General features: G+C 62.4%; 1 protein-coding gene across 9 annotated transcripts in view; it reads left to right on the forward strand.

Annotated features, from left to right (window-relative positions):
• The window catches only part of CABIN1 (calcineurin binding protein 1), a 71,767-nt gene that overhangs the window by 23,810 nt on the left and 32,134 nt on the right, over window positions 1-15,823 (forward strand). For 5 of the 9 annotated variants that reach the window (XM_086349056.1, XM_086349049.1, XM_086349057.1 and 2 more), the window contains 8 exons: window positions 703-818; window positions 3,930-4,091; window positions 4,857-5,063; window positions 5,151-5,296; window positions 6,821-7,082; window positions 8,059-8,319; window positions 9,282-9,433; window positions 10,637-10,812. In XM_086349056.1, the coding sequence (XP_086205182.1) occupies window positions 703-818; window positions 3,930-4,091; window positions 4,857-5,063; window positions 5,151-5,296; window positions 6,821-7,082; window positions 8,059-8,319; window positions 9,282-9,433; window positions 10,637-10,812 (1,482 nt within the window). The remainder of the gene's footprint in view (window positions 1-702; window positions 819-3,929; window positions 4,092-4,856; window positions 5,064-5,150; window positions 5,297-6,820; window positions 7,083-8,058; window positions 8,320-9,281; window positions 9,434-10,636; window positions 10,813-15,823) is intronic. The other 4 variants (XM_086349054.1, XM_086349055.1, XM_086349050.1 and 1 more) reach the window with 3 other exon arrangements.

Consider the following 15,823-nt stretch of genomic DNA (forward strand, 5'->3'; position numbering starts at 1 on the left):
GAGCATCCAGAGGGCTTGAACTTCCTTGTGTTCTGACTTTTTTAAGCAGTGCTTTTCAAAGTTTTTTTGGCTGGGACTGACCAGTAATAGAAAGTCTGACACAGGTGTCGTGAAGGAGCCCTGGTTCTGCTGGGCGGGGCTCGCCCTAGTACTCTCTGTCCTGAGCCGACGGTTTCGGCTCAGAGTCTGAAGCACACCAGGAGTCCAGAGCAGCTGGCGACAGTGCCAGCGCGCACAGGCATTAGCCGGGACTTGGTTGCTCTTCCTCCTCCTGTGACAGTTAGGGAGACCTAAATGTGAGGGTTTGGAAGTTAAGCAGTGGTGTGTGCGGTGTGGGCTCTACCGTTGTACATGACTTACCTGTGTCTTTCAAAGTGCCTCACACGTGCATGGAGAGATGCTTCCTGGGATGTTCACCAGATGTCAGCCCGGTTATGGCCGGGGCCGGCGGGCGGGGCGCCCTGCCGCCTGGGGATGGGCCCTCCCTGCTGTATACCTCCCCGCGTGAGCTGAGCTGCTTTCTGATAAGCGCCTTCTAGGGTGGTAAAGCCAGACGCGTCATCACTGATTTAAAAAGAAAAAGATGAGAAAGGAAAGTGGGGCAAGCAGGGGGCCCACTGTGGGGCCCTTGGTAGATGGGGCGGGGGCCCGCTGCTCCCCGCTGCGTGCACGCTGACACCCCGTCGCCCGGTCTCTCCCCAGCGTCGGCCGAACCGCCCATGCTCCCCTCGTCCCTCATGCTGCTCAACACGGCCCATGAGTACCTGGGCCGGCGGGCCTGGTGCTGTAACTCGGACGGGGCCCTGCTGCGATTCTACGTAAGTGCCGCCCCCCGCCCGCCGTCAGCCCTGATCTGGAACGTGCGTGCACGTCCTGTGTGGCTCTCTGCCCTCTCCGCCTCTCTCTCTCTAACACTTAAACTTGTTGACTCTGTTTCTTTGGTGATTATAGATTCATTCAGACTAAAGTCTGAATTCATTCATTCTAAAGTCAGTTCTGTTTTTCGGAGTAGGGTTCACGCAAGCATGAAATTGTTCAGGCGTTTGCTTCGGATTTTACAGCCTCTGCAGTGCCCCTCCCCACTCCAGTGTTCCTGTCTGGAGAATCCCAGGGACCGGGGAGCCTGGTGGGCTGCCGTCTACGAGTCGCACAGAGTCAGACCCGACTGAGCGACTTCACTTTCACTTCTCACTCTCATGCATTGGAGAAGGAAATGGCAACCCACTCCAGTGTTCTTGCCTGGAGAATCCCAGGGACGGGGAGCCTGGTGGGCTGCCATCTATGGGGTCGCACGGAGTCGGACACGACTGAGCGACTCAGCAGCAGCAGCAGCGGCGGCGGGGCCCCTCGTCCTGCCCATGTGTCACCACCAGCGTCCCTTATCTGCGCTTCCTCGTCCTTTGTTGAGAAGTCTTGCATGCGCTTGGTTGCAATCAGTTTCTTCACCTAAACCAGCTGTTGGCTAACCAGTGTTAACCAGCTGTGAGCCTGTTTTCTCTTTGCTTTCTGGGTCGTTGAGTAGCACTCTAATATTAATTACTTTTTACTGTGTGTGGATTTGCTCTGCTTTTTCTAACTTACTGAAGTAAACGCTTATGTTGATCACTTTCTTTTTTTTTTTTTTTAATTTTATTTTATTTTTAAACTTTACAATATTGTATTAGTTTTGCCAAATATCGAAATGAATCCGCCACAGGTATACCTGCGTTCCCCATCCTGAACCCTCCTCCCTCCTGCCTCCCCTACCCTCCCTCTGGGTCGTCCCAGTGCACCAGCCCCAAGCATCCAGTACCGTGCATCGAACCTGGACTGGCGACTCGTTTCATACATGATATTATACATGTTTCAATGCCATTCTCCCAAATCTCCCCACCCTCTCCCTCTCCCACAGAGTCCATAAGACTGATCTATACATTGGTGTCTCTTTTTCAGTCTCATACACAGGCTTATTGTTACCATCTTTCTAAATTCCATATATATGCGTTAGTATACTGTATTGGTGTTTTTCTTTCTGGCTTACTTCACTCTGTATAATAGGTTCCAGTTTCATCCATCTCATTAGAACTGATTCAAATGTATTCTTTTTAATGGCTGAGTAATACTCCATTGTGTATATGTACCACAGCTTTCTTATCCATTCATCTGCTGATGGGCATCTAGGTTGCTTCCATGTCCTGGCTATTATAAACAGTGCTGCGATGAACATTGGAGTACATGTGTCTCTTTCCCTTCTGGTTTCCTCAGTGTGTATGCCCAGCGGTGGGATTGCTGGATCATAAGGCAGTTCTATTTCCAGTTTTTTAAGGAATCTCCACACTGTTCTCCATAGTGGCTGTACTAGTTTGCATTCCCACCAACAGTGTAAGAGAGTTCCCTTTTCTCCACACCCTCTCCAGCATTTATTGCTTGTAGACTTTTGGATCGCAGCCATCCTGACTGGCGTGAAATGGTATCTCATAGTGGCTTTTATTTGCATTTCTCTGATAATGAGTGATGTTGAGCATCTTTTCATGTGTTTGTTAGCCATCTGTATGTCTTCTTTGGAGAAATGTCTATTTAGTTCTTTGGCCCACTTTTTGATTGGGTCATTTATTTTTCTGGAGTTGAGCTGTAGGAGTTGCTTGTATATTTTGGAGATTAGTTGTTTGTCAGTTGCTTCATTTGCTATTATTTTCTCCCATTCTGAAGGCTGCCTTTTCACCTTGCTAATAGTTTCCTTTGTTGTGCAGAAGCTTTTAAGGTTAATTAGGTCCCATTTGTTTATTTTTGCTTTTATTTCCAATGTTCTGGGAGGTGGGTCATAGAGGATCCTGCTGTGATGTATGTCAGAGAGTGTTTTGCCTATGTTCTTCTCTAGGAGTTTTATAGTTTCTGGTCTTACGTTGAGATCTTTAATCCATTTTGAGTTTATTTTTGTGTATGGTGTTAGAAAGTGTTCTAGTTTCATTCTTCTACAAGTGGTTGACCAGTTTTCCCAGCACCACTTGTTAAAGAGGTTGTCTTTTCTCCATTGTGTATTCTTGCCTCCTTTGTCAAAGATAAGGTGTCCATATGTGCGTGGATTTATCTCTGGGCTTTCTGTTTTGTTCCATTGATCTATATTTCTGTCTTTGTGCCAGTACCATACTGTCTTGATGACTGTGGCTTTGTAGTAGAGCCTGAAGTCAGGTTGATCACTTTCTAATACACCTGCAGTAAAGATTATTGGTTTTCCCCAAGTACATTTTTAGGTGCATGCCATAAGTTTTGATATTTGCTGTCTTCATGTAACCCATTTCTAACTTTACTGAGTTACGTTTAGAGGATCTGGTCTGTACTGTGCCTGCTGCTGCTGCTAAGTCGCTTCAGTCGTGTCCAAGTCCTAGCGACCCCATGGACCGCAGCCTACCAGGCTCCCCCATCCATGGGATTTGCCAGGCAAGAGTACTGGAGTGGGTTGTCTGTGGAGACTCGCTTTTTATTTCTAGTCTTGATGGAAAATGCCACTGATAGTTGAAGAGGGCTTGCGTTTGCTAACAGCAGGGCATAACGATGTGGCATAATCTGTGGCTCTGCCTCCACAGATTCACCCATTGGCTGTTGAGATCACCTTCTCTGAGGGCCTCACTGGTGTCTGCCATAGGTCCCCGCGGCCCTAACGGGACTCACCGTCTGCCGCGTGACTAACTCTAATTCACACCCCTCCGGGGCAGCCTGAGGGTCCCACGGGCAGCGACGGTGTCCACCGTCATCCTGGACGGTGCCCAGCATGAAATGGTGCTCATGTAGAGGCCCGGGGGGTAGGCAAATGGTGACTTGAATGAGTGTGGCCAGAAGCCGCCTGGGTGCTGGCAGCAGGAGGCTGGGCGGGCCCTCCTCAGGCCCCGTGGAGTGGCCCCAGGGCTGGCGGGCCTCCCCCAGGCGCCTCTTCCCACCCGCCCGCCTGCTAGGTGCGCGTTCTCCAGAAGGAGCTGGCTGCGCCCACCCCCGAGGACGCCCACCCGTACAAGGAGGAGCTGGAGACGGCCCTGGAGCAGTGCTTCTACTGCCTGTACAGCCACCCCAGCAAGAAGAGCAAGGCCCGGTACCTGGAGGAGCACTCGGCCCCGCAGGTGAGCGCTGCCACCCCGGCAAGAAGGGCAAGGCCCGGTACCTGCAGGAGCACTCGGCCCCGCAGGTGAGGGGCTGCCACCCCGGCAAGAAGGGCAAGGCCTGGTACCTGCAGGAGCACTCGGCCCCGCAGGTGAGGGGCTGCGGCGTCGGGGCAGCAGGCCCAGCAAAGGAAGGGCGTCCTTGCAGGAACGGGTGTGTGACTGTGAACTGATTATCCAGAAACGCGGCAGCGTGGCAGTTCTTCAGTAGATTTTTCCCCCTAGTTGGAGTCATACAGATAATTCCTTAGAGAGTTTCCATTCATTTGGTGTTGGGTTTTCAGACTGCAAGTAGGTGTTAGCTCGTGGCCCCTGAACACAGTCAGTGAAGCTTTGATCTGAGGGAGCCCACCCCCAAAGTGCGCGCTCCTGTGGGCACAGTCCTGCTGTGACCCCTTTGCTGTGCAGACTGCCCCGGCCCAGAGCAAGCCCTTGCTCAGTATTTGGCAGCCAGGTGACTGCCCTCCAGTGCGGCGGTGTGGACTCACAGGGGGAGCCCTCAGTCCCGGCGTCTGTCTTTGTGGAGGCCGGGCTCATGTTGGTTCACGTCCCCCGTCACGCATGTGGGTGTGGGGTCGCCGTCCGCGAGCCGTGTTTCAAGTGCACAGGTGTAGTTTCCGGCTTTCCCGTGTGTGTGACCTTGCTGCCAGGGGCCACCGAGCGTTCGCATGAGGAGCTCTCACCGTGCATGCCCCGATTGCACTCCGACCGCCTGTCTGCCTGCAGGTGGACCTGCTGTGGGAGGACGCCCTGTTCATGTTCGAGTACTTCAAGCCCAAGACCCTTCCCGAGTTTGACAGCTACAAGACCAGCACCGTGTCCGCCGACCTGGCCAACCTCCTGAGGAGGATCGCCAGCATCGTGCCCCGCACCGCGCGGCCCGCCCTGAGCCTGGACAGAGTGTCCGCCTACATCGAGGGCACCTCTGTCGAGGTCGGGGTGGCTGCCGGCCGGGGCCCGTCTCCCGCACCGCGGCGCCTGTGCGCCTCAGCCCCTCACGCTTGCCCTCTCGCCTGCCAGGTGCCCTGCCTCCCTGAAGGGGCCGACCCCTCCCCTCCAGTGGTCAACGAGCTCTACTACCTCCTGGCCGATTACCACTTCAAGAACAAGGAGCAGTCCAAGGCCGTCAAGTTCTACATGCACGACATCTGCGTCTGCCCCGACAGGTGAGCAGCTGGCTGCGGGAGGGCGGGGCTGGGCGAGGTGCCCCAGAAAGAGGAGGGCGAGGGCACGGAGCCCTCTCCCCCGGTCCCGGGCGGCCCTCTGCCCCTGGCCCGCGGTGGGGGGGCTGCCTGGCTCCAGCTTGGGCGCAGCCTCTGCTCCTGGTCCTGGCCCCCAGCCCTGGGGAGTCGGCTGGACACCCGCTTCCTCCAAGGCCACGTCTCTCATCGTGGCTGTTTGCATCTTTGGGGCGAGGCTGCCATGGTGGTGCTGATCTGCGAACCGGTTGTACCTGAGGCCCAGGCTCTCTTCCCAGTGAGCAGGCCCTGGTGGCCTCTGCCCGAAACACAGGGCCTGGCTTGCCCCTCCCGAAGGGCCAGCTCAGTCATGAGGTCCGGCTCGCTGGACTGAGAGCCAGCAGAGAGCCAGCAGAGAGCCAGCCATGCCTCAGAGGGCCAAGGTCGAGAGAGGTCCCTCTGCGGGTGACCTGTGTCTGAAGGGTCTGAGGGGCACTCGTGGGCAGCCTTCCTGGGCGTTCTCGGGGATGGGGAGGTCTGCTTCATCAGTGAGTGGGGGGCTGGGGTGTGAGGGGAGAAGCCAGCATGTGCCTCTCACGGCTGAGGGAGAAGCCGCCTGGAGGAGCCCTTGGGGACCCTGTGACCCCGTGTCCGTCCCACACTCGTGTTGGTGACCAGGGTGGCGGAGCCTGCCCTGGCTGCAGGCAGGCCCGTGGGTGCTGCTGTGGCAGGTATGGAGGGACCTGCCCAGGCAGAAGGCCCCCAGCTATTCCCACCGTGCTCCCCCCAGCCTCCTCCCCCCGCCTGGCGAGAAAGGCTGCTCACCATCTGCTCAGGCCTCCCCTTCCCTCATCCCCAGGCCCAGGGGGCGGAAGTGCCCGGGAGAGAGCCAGGGAACTTTGTGAGCCGGCAGGCTCCCCGACATGGCGTGGCCCGGGGACGCCAGGGGCCGGCTTTACGGCTCCGCTCGGATGGGTGGAGACTGAGCTACCGGAGGGCAGTGTGTCCATGTGGACGCTGCTTCTCTCTGTTGTGCGCTGAGAATGCTGGCCTCTGAGGGCCCACATGTGGCCTCGGGTCTGAGAGAGGCCCCTGCGTCCCCCCCGCAGCCTCTCTGGGGTGGTCTCAGGATGCTGGGTCTTGGGCATCCCATGGTCCCCGCACTGTCATCTGGCTGCTGGGGCCTGCCCTGGGTCCCGGGGACAGCTGGTGGAAGCTGGGTGACGGGGGTCTCAGGGTCTGAGCTGCCCCAAGCTGAGGCTCAGGGAGGCTACGGGGCATGAGGTCCCAGCTGCAGGATAGCCCCTGTGCACCCCTCGGAGCTGCCCTGTGGGGCCACCTTCCAGGCAGGGAAGTGGAGGGCAGCAGGGTGGCAGGCCTGGCCTGTCAGGGTAGTGCCCAGGCGCTGGTGAGGGGCCTGGAGACCTGTGCCCTGCACGCTCCTCGGGTGGGTCTCTGGCTCGTGGTGCCTGTGGCAGCAGTGTGCTGAGCCGTGCTCCGCCGTGCCTGCAGGTTCGACTCCTGGGCGGGCATGGCCCTGGCCCGGGCCAGCCGCATCCAAGACAAGCTGAACTCCAACGAGCTGAAGAGCGACGGGCCCGTCTGGAAGCACGCCACGCCCGTGCTCAGCTGCTTCCGGCGGGCGCTCGAGATCGACAGCTCCAACCTGTCCCTGTGGATCGAGTTCGGCACCATGTCCTACGCCCTGCACTCCTTCGCCTCTCGCCAGCTGAAGCAGTGGAGGCCCGAGCTGCCTGCTGAGCTCGTGCAGCAGGTGAGGGCGGTGGGGAGGGGCTGAGGCCCTGCTCCCTGCACGCCCTGGCCGGGGGGTGAGCGCTGGTCAGCACAGGCTTCAGGGCCGTGGCAGAGCCGTTGTCTCCTCCCTCTTCCTTCCGAGGGGCTTGTTGAGTCCTTGTGAGACTGTCAGCACCGTGCTGGGGTGTAGGGTGGGTGCTGTCGGGGCTCCCGTGGCTCCTCGAGGGGACGCAGAGGAGCTCCGCGGTGCGTCCAGGCACGTGTGGCAGGACATCTTTGTCCAGGGAGGTTTCCCTGGAGAGTAGGCACGAAGGGGCCTGCATGTGGACTGTCTGTGGTCAAGGCCGCTGATGGTCGTGGGGCCGCAGGGAGGCCTGGGGACAGCAGACGCTTAGCCAATGGGACCCTCGCCCCGGGCGAGCACCGTCAGCTTGCGCTTGAGTGAGGTCTCTGTCGCCAAGCCGAGGACCCCCCAGCACCTGCAGAGCAGCACACGGGCTTGCAGGGCCTTGGCCTCATGCCTCCCCTGACCTCTGCGCAGCGCGCTGATTTGAGGCGGCCTGGGCCTGCGGAGCCGTGAGGAGCGCGCAGCGTAGGGAGCCGAACTGAGGCAGGAATGCTTGCAGGAGAGGCTAGTGTAGAGCCCTGGGGACTGCCCCAGGGACTGTAGAGGGCTGGTGGGGGTCCCAGAGTCAGATGAGGGCCCAGGGTGGTCCGGGGGCCATCTCAGGGCTGTTGGGGGTCCCAGAGTTAGATCCGGGGGCCTCCTTCAGGGCTGTTGACCCCGCAGTCAGACGAGGGTCCTGGGGGGTCTGGGGGCTGCCCTCAGGGCTGTTGCGACCCCGCAGTCAGACGAGGGGCCCTGGGGGGTCCGGGGGCCGCCCTCAGGGCTGTTGCGACCCCGCAGTCAGACGAGGGGCCCTGGGGGGTCCGGGGGCCGCCCTCAGGGCTGTTGCGACCCCGCAGTCAGACGAGGGCGGGCGTGTCCCCTGCAGTTGGAGGAGCGGCGGGACAGCATGCTGGAGACGGCCCGGCACTGCTTCACGTCGGCGGCGCGCTGCGAGGGTGACGGGGACGAGGAGGAGTGGCTCATCCACTACATGCTGGGCAAGGTGGCCGAGAAGCAGCAGCAGCCGCCCCCCGTGTACCTGCGGCACTACGGGCAGGCCAGCCACCTGCTGCACGAAGAGGCCGCCCGCTACCCCAAGAAGATCCACTACCACAACCCCCCCGAGCTGGCCATGGAGGCCCTGGAGGTGGGCTGTGCCGGCCCGGGCGGGCGCGCGCTCCCGTCCCAGCGGCCATCCCCTCCAGGGTGCTCACAGTCCCTTCTCGGGGGCAGCGTCAGCCCAGCACTGCAGCTCCAGGCCCTTGTACCTGCAGCCTGCTCCCTGGGTGCTCGGCGGGGCTCCCAGCTGGGGCACGGGGGAGCCGAGGAACTGCGACCCTCTGGACCCCTGGGTCACGGTCTTGCATGCTCCTCCCGAGCAGACTGTGTGCCCTGCCTGGGTGTGCGTGTGGGTTCAGGTGGCACGCTCGGGGTCCTCCCTGGCGTGCACGTGGTCCACGAGGCGGGTTCCAAGGACATGGTGCAGGCCTGAGGGCTCCTGGCTTCCTGGGCCTGGGGCTCGTCAGCGCCTTTTCAGGCTGCGTGTCCACCCCACCATTCCTCTGCCCAGAAAGCAGCTGGGAATCTGGGGCAGAGTCTGCTTGCCTACCCCTTTTTTGTATTTACGTATTTGCTTCAGTTTATTAAGTTAACAATCATTAGCGGTTAAGGAAACTAAGAATCGAATTGTTCGAAAGGATTTAAACTGAAAAGTTGAAAGTCCCCGGCAGTCCCAGTTCCCCGCTCGCAGTACTCTACGTTAACAGCTGGGTCCTGTCCTTGTCTTTCTGGACGTGTTTCCTGTTAACACGCAGACACGCAGTGACGTGCTTAGCACTTGATAACCAGTCTTTCTCCCCTGTTGAGACGTAGTGGGAGGGCCTGGCAGGCCCCCTCCGCCGCAGGCACCCAGCCCCTTCTCTGGTGTGGCCTCTCGTCTCGGTGCCCGCAGTGCAGGGATGCCTGTGCAGGCGCTGTCCGCTCTCCACGGTGCCGGCCGGAGGAGGAGTGCAGGGAGGGCGGTACTGGATGAACCCTGGGGGGGTCGGGGGCGGGCAGCCCCGCTCGGCCTCTGGGGGCGCTGCTCACGCCGTGTCATCATCGTCTCAGGTGTACTTCCGGCTCCACGCGTCCATCCTGAAGCTCCTGGGGAAGCCAGATTCTGGGGTCAGCGCGGAGGTCCTGGTGGGCTTCATGAAGGAGGCTGCAGAAGGGCCCTTTGCCAGGGGTGAGGAGAAGAACGCACCCAAAGCCTCAGAGAAGTGAGTGGGGTGCTCCTGGCGGCCGGGTAGGGTGGGGTCTACTGCGCCGTCGAGAGCTCAGCAGTCAGGCCAGGCCCCAGGCACCCAGTGGCAGCTGGGGTCCTTCTGTTGAACCCCAGATGCAGAGGCTGCTTGAGCGCCCTGCACCTCCCCGTCACCTCCCAGCACAGCTCTGCCTGCGTGGACGCTGCTCAGTGCAGCGTCCTGCCCCAGACCCAGGCAGGGGTCCTCTCTAAGCCTCACTGAGCTCAGGGTGCTGGGGCCGTGGTGTGATTGCCTGGCGGGCCTCCCCGGGGTGTGGGTTACCTGGTGTCCATGTCCTGGAGCTCTGGCTCGGTTCGCCCCATCTCTGGGCCCACGCCCAGCCGGGCTCCGTGGTCTCAGCTTGTGGGACAGGTGGGCACACGTCTGGACGCCACCCAGGTGGGACGCAGTGTGCCCAGAGGTGATCGTCAGAAAGGGCCCTCCAGGCACAGCAGGAACAGGCTTCGTGTGATTACAAGTCTTTTTTTATTTTGACTTGAAAACTATACAAGTGATGCGCACAGACGCTAGTTGCAGCAGCTCCGGCGGGCGTGAGCGTGGACTGGCACGTGGCGACCTACCCGGCTGTCCCCAGGGCGCGCTCTGTGCGTCTGCACACGCTCCAGGGCCGCACTCAGCTCCCGGCTCCTGGACTCTGTGGAAACGCGCCCCCACAGGAGCTGGCGGGTTGGCGGCCCCGCAGTGGGTCTGGGACTGACTCTGAGACGCTACCCACCCGCGGGCACGTGCTACTCCCGAGCGGAGCCCCGGGCGCCGTGCTTTCTGCGGCCTTTTCCTTGTGCACGTGTGAGCATGGCCACACACTGACCAGGATGAGATCCCTCAGGCCCCGGGCGTCACACGAGGTGCTGGGGGTGTGGGTTGGGTGCTTCCAGGGAGGCATCTACCTGCTGTGAGACTTGAGCTGGCAGCAGGCGCAGCCGTAAAGATTGGGCTGCGACTGGCTAGGGCTGGTGCCCGAGTGGGGCCCTTGGGGCTACCCCTCCAGCCCTGGGACGGTGTCACTCAAGGAGACGGGTGCCACCCGAGGGGACAGTTGCCACCCGGGGACAGGGGTCACCTGAGGGGCTGGTGCCACCCGAGGGGAAGGGTGCCACCAGAGGCACAGGCCCCGCTCAGGGGAGATGGGCCCTGACGCACCTGCCCTCCGGCCCGCAGGGAGAAGGCCTGCCTGGTGGACGAGGACTCCCACTCTTCAGCTGGGACACTGCCGGGCCCCGGAGCCCCCCTCCCCTCCTCTGGCCCAGGTCTGACTTCCCCACCTTACACAGCCACTCCGGTTGACCACGATTACGTCAAATGTAAAAAACCCCACCAGCAGGCCACGCCGGACGGTACAGTCCCTGTTCCCCCTCCCGCCAGCCCAGGGCGGCACGCCAGTCCCGGGGGGGCGCTTCGGGCAATGAGTCGCTTTGTTGTGTGAGGGGGTGCTGGGTGTGGGGTGACACGGGCAATGTTGCGGTCTTCATCAACCTCATGGACTCACTGTGACCCTCTGCTCCCCACATGCTCAGGGCCGCCACCTGCCCTGCCCCCAGGGGCCTCCCCGAGCTCGCCTTGCCCGCTGGGGGCGGGGGACCTGAGAGGCCTCGGGGATGAGACGAGCTGGCGGGGGATCGGCCGGCTCCCCCCCGCGGGCCGGGCAGGTGGCGGCCGGTCACGCATTCTCACCGACACCGCAGGCCTGCATGCCGGCCTCGCAGTGCGGCCTCCTCGTGCTCCCCGCCTGCGCAGGGCGCACCTGCCCGCGCGCCTGGGGGCCGCCCAGAGCCCTGGTCCCGCGTCACCTGGCACAGCAGGACCCGGGCAGGGCCCCGAGGGCAGGCGCGGGAGCAGGGCCCGCAGAGCCGCAGGAGGGCCCGGGGCACGCTCGACCTCCTGGGCTGCCGTCTGTGCCCTGAGGGGAGCGCGTGCTGGCTGGGTCCCTGCCAGGGCTGTGGGTGTGCGTGTGCGGATCTGCGTGGGTGGTCTGAGTGTGTGCTGTGTGTCTCCGTGCCCTCTCACCCGCCCGCCCCGAGCAGGGAGCACGGATCCGGAGCTGGCCGGCCTGTCCTCCCACTACGACCCCACAGACATGCCCCAAGCAGGGCCTTCCCCACCCCGCACCTCAGGGTGAGCCCTCTTGGGACCTTTCATCTCGAGGACACTGAGAAAACACTGGAAACGGGTCCCTGCTCGGGAAGTCCTTTCTGCCAGGTGCTCTCTGGAGGACTCGGGGCCAGGCCAGCCTCAGGGTTGGCAGCACCGCTCGGGTGCCCCGCCCTGGCACACACTTGTGTGTGGCGCTGGGGAGCAGAGCACTGCAGACAGGTGCTGGTGTCACGTGTGCTGGGCACCTGGCTTCGGAAGCATGTGCAGGGAGCCGTGCACACAGCCCAGGCGCCACCTCAGCCCTCAGGCTACCCTGCTGCCCGCTGGACAGGGCGCTGAGCGCCGGGCCCACCTCAAGCCACGCTGCTCCTGAGGACAGCTCCGCCTCAGCCCCAGAGGGCGGCTGGGTCAGCTCTTACCTGGAGAGACTGGGAGAGGTTCCGGAAGGTGGCCCGGGTCTGTGTAGGGAGCTTGACGACTGCTCACCATCTTCATGATCGCTTAGCATAGTGTCAAAGGCCCGGGTGCTCTCTGAACTGCCCACACCAGGGTGGGGAGCTTTCTGCTGCCCGCCCACAGCCCTGGGGAGAATGCCTGGAACCAAGCAGTTTCCAGGCAGCGGGAGGTGCGCATGGCTGACCGAGGGCCCCGGCTGGGCCAAGAGGGGCAGGCAGACAGCGCAGGGCCTCTGCTCCGCAGCCCTGCAGCCTCGCCTCTGCCCGCCTCGGGAGATGCTGTGGAGGATCTCAGCACCAGAGTGCGCTGGCGCCTTCGGGGTGCTTCCAGAGATGGCTGTTGACACGGGCTTGACCCAGCAGGATGAGAGCCCTGAGCAGGTCCTGTGCTCCCCAGCGCTGCGGTGGGGTGCCAGGTCCGGGTCCCTGCGGGAAGCTCTGTGCGGTGGCTCCGGGCCGGGTCCCAGGTGTGGCACCGGGCACCCGTGCTCGCAGTCACCTGGCAGGCTTGGCCGTGGGTCCTGTCCCCTCTGAGGGAGCGGGCTGAGGGCAGGAAGCTGCAGGGCTAGTTGGGGCAGGGCCAAGGGCGGCTGGGGTCTCAGGTGGGCAGTGGGGAGGCCCCACTGGGAGGCCCCTGCAGGCCGAGGGTGCTGGGTGTGTGTGTCTCCCTGGTGGGGGGTCGCTGCCAGCAGGGTCCAGGGAGTAGGCCTGACAGAGTGGCCTGGCCCTGGCATGGACTGGCCAGGGCCCTTGCTGTCTCCTTACTTCCTCCACGTCACCTTGGAGTCCCGGAGCGGGCGGGGGCCTCAGGTGGGCCCTCCAGGCAGCCTGTGGCCCTGCCCTTGGGGAGTCCTGCTCCCTGAGCCAGGTGTGGGCACCGCCCTGGCCCACTTGGATAGGAGCAGGTGTGAGTCTGTGAGCTGTGGACAGAGGGCCTCCCAGGGTGGGAGGCCTTGCCAAGGGCGAAGCTCAGCCAGGACGGGGGTGTGCGGGTCAGGAGGGCAGGAGCCGCCGGGCTGGGGGCTGTGGGGTGCCCGTGGGCCCGTGTGCAGCAGAAGCCCCGGGGTGGGTGGGCCGTGTGGGCCCTTGGGCAGCCCCCGCAGCACGCATCGTCACTGCCACGCCACCATTCCCCCACCTGTGTTGTGTCCACCTGTGCCCGTCCCTGTGGTCGCCCGCACTGCCTCCGCCAGCATTGCCCGTGCCACCCCTAACCCTGAGCGCGCTGCCCCGGCCGTCCCGCTTGCGCTGCCCAAGCTCGCTTCAGGGACCGAGCTGACGCATGCTGGCCCTCGGTGCAGCTCCCTGCTGCCCGTGGCCGGGGCGCCTCCGCGTCGCTGTGCTGTGTTTGGAGAATATGTGTCTGATGCGCTTGGCTTCCGTCCCGGCTCCAGCCGGACGCACCGCAGCCCCGGCCCCCTGCACCGCCCGCCTGCCCGGCAGGCCCCTCTGTCCCAGCTCCAGGTGGACGCACCGCAGCCCCGGCCCCCTGCACCGCCCGCCTGCCCGGCAGGCCCCACCGTCTGCACTCCTGTCGCTTTGCTGCTTTTCACTTAGAAAGGCTGCGAAGGCAGCAGACTCTTGCGTGGTCTCCCAAGGACAGGGCCTGGGCGTGTGTCTGGGTGGGGCGGGGCAGCGTCCTTGAGGACAGGTGGACGCAGGGCAGGCTGTGTTCTGGGCACAGACCAGCCCACGGCTCCTGGGCGCTCCTGCATCCCATAGGGCGGGCCCAGCATTGGGCCAGGGCAGGGGCTGGGAGAGGGCTGGCCCCTGCGCCTCCTCTTCCCCCCTCCCCTGCGCCTCCTCTCCCCCGCTCCCCTGCGCCTCCTCCCCCCTCCTCCCCTGTACCTCCTCTTCCCCCCTCCCTGGTCCTCAGGCCGCAGCTCTTCCTGGTGTCTGGGGAGTGCCTGCTGGTGCTCAGCCTGGGAGAAGGCGCTGTTGGGGGAGTCTAGATGAGGCCTCGGTTGGGTCTGCGTGTCCCTGGGGCAGTGCTCAGTGCCCCGAGGGAGCGTCGTGAGCTGCCTCTGGGGTTTGGTGGGTCAGGAGAACTTCGTGGAGGAGGGCCATTTCAGGCGAGGGACCGTGGGAGCAAAGACATGGAGCTTGGAGTTTGTCATGGTGTTCGGACGCTGAGTGACCAGGTCGGAGAAGAGAGACCCTGAGGGGAAGCTGCTGCTGCCTTTCTTGGGAGTGTGGAGTGGGTTCCCGGTGTTTCTTCTCCGGGGCATCTATCCAGTCTCCTAGGCCTGTATGGGGGGCCCCGTTCCATGGCCAGCCCTGCTCCCGGTGGACGAGTCCTTTCCTGGTGGTCATCAGGGCCTGACGGGGCAGACCTCGCCAGTTTAAAGAGTTCTGAAAATACTGACTGCGCTCAGGTTAACTTTTCTTAGAAGCCTGTTGTTTTCTGGCCAGCGGAACAGGGTCATCCTGTTGGGGTTCAGCAGCCAGAGTGGCCACAGTTCTGACCACACCGGCATACGGTTCTTTCCTTGAGCCTTCATGTAGCCCAGCTAAGGGACTGGATGGCTGTGGGCCATTTCCAGTCATCCTGCCAGAGCGAACGGAGAGAACACAGCAGGAAGCACGCGTCTTGTCAGCAGAGCTCTTTGGGGCTGGCCTGGGAGTCCTCAGAGTCTAGGGGGTGTGGGCTGAGTCAGACCTGCCTGAAGAGAGCCCCAGGGGACGGGCCCCCCCTTAGCGGGCCGGGCCCTACTCCCTGCACCCCCAGCTCTGTCCCCTTGCCCTGGGCCCTGGGCTCCCCCTGAAGGTTGGGGAGGGGTGCCTGGGTGGTGGGTGGTCCCCAGGGTCCACCGTGTGCCTCTCCCTGGAAGGCCCTCCCGTCCAGCCCTGTGGGTCTCCCGGCTCTCCACTGCGTCTGGCCCTGCCTTAGGACTGGGGCCTGGAAGCCCCCAGCATAACCCCTGCAAAGGCCTCACGGGGGCTTGACTGGCTTCTTGGTGTGAAACCTTGCTTGCTTCGTAGTACTGGAAATCAGGATCGTTTTCAGCAGCCTCACGCTGACCCTCTTAGACACACAGAAGATAGGAAAGACCTGTCCCAGGGCCTGTAGTCCCCAGTGGTGGCCGTCTTTGCAGCGACACATGTGTCCTCTGGTTCGCAGGCATGAGCACCCACATGCTCTTGCCCCCCAGGCCCGTCTTCCCTAGAGCTGCAGGGCGCTGTCCGACGGTGGCCCTGCAGGCTTCAGGCCCTTTCCCTGTCCCTGCTGAGCTGCAGCCTCTTGTGATGGTCATATTTTATTTCTCTGATTGGTTTATTCACAAGTCTTTTTATGGAGTAATGTAGCATCTGCACTGGGGTTGAGACGTCTTCAGGGACTGAAGTCTGTCCTCGGGTGACGTGGTCCCGCGTCATGGGCGGCGAGCCCCTCCCCTCCGTCAGGCTCCTGCCTCGAGCTCGGTCAGCTCACGCTGCGTGGCTGCGGTTCTTCTGCGGACAGCGATAGTTTAGATAAAGTAAACGTGGAGAGGAGGGGCGGGGCGTCTGTGACGCGGTTGTGTCGATTCCTTGTGTCTCGACAGTGCTCTTTCTACTTGTGTGTGTGTGTCTTAGATTTCTCGGGGACTTGGGATAGCACGTGTAGGACAGAAGACACTGAAGGCAGTGAGGTTCGTGCCCAGAACGGGCTTCGGTCTGTGCTCCCAGGTGTGAGGTGGAGGCTGGGCGGGGCTGGGCCCTGCCGTCACTGGGCCTCCTCAGGGGCCCCCCGCCCCGGAGTCCAGTTCCCCCGACGCTGCCTTCTGCTCAGGGCCGGCTGGTTGGCCGGAAGGCTTCTCAG

This window comes from Bos grunniens, chromosome 17, assembly GCF_055505025.1.
Source record: "Bos grunniens cultivar Pamir isolate PY7600 chromosome 17, Bosgru_T2T1.0, whole genome shotgun sequence".
Lineage (NCBI taxonomy): Eukaryota > Metazoa > Chordata > Mammalia > Artiodactyla > Bovidae > Bos > Bos grunniens.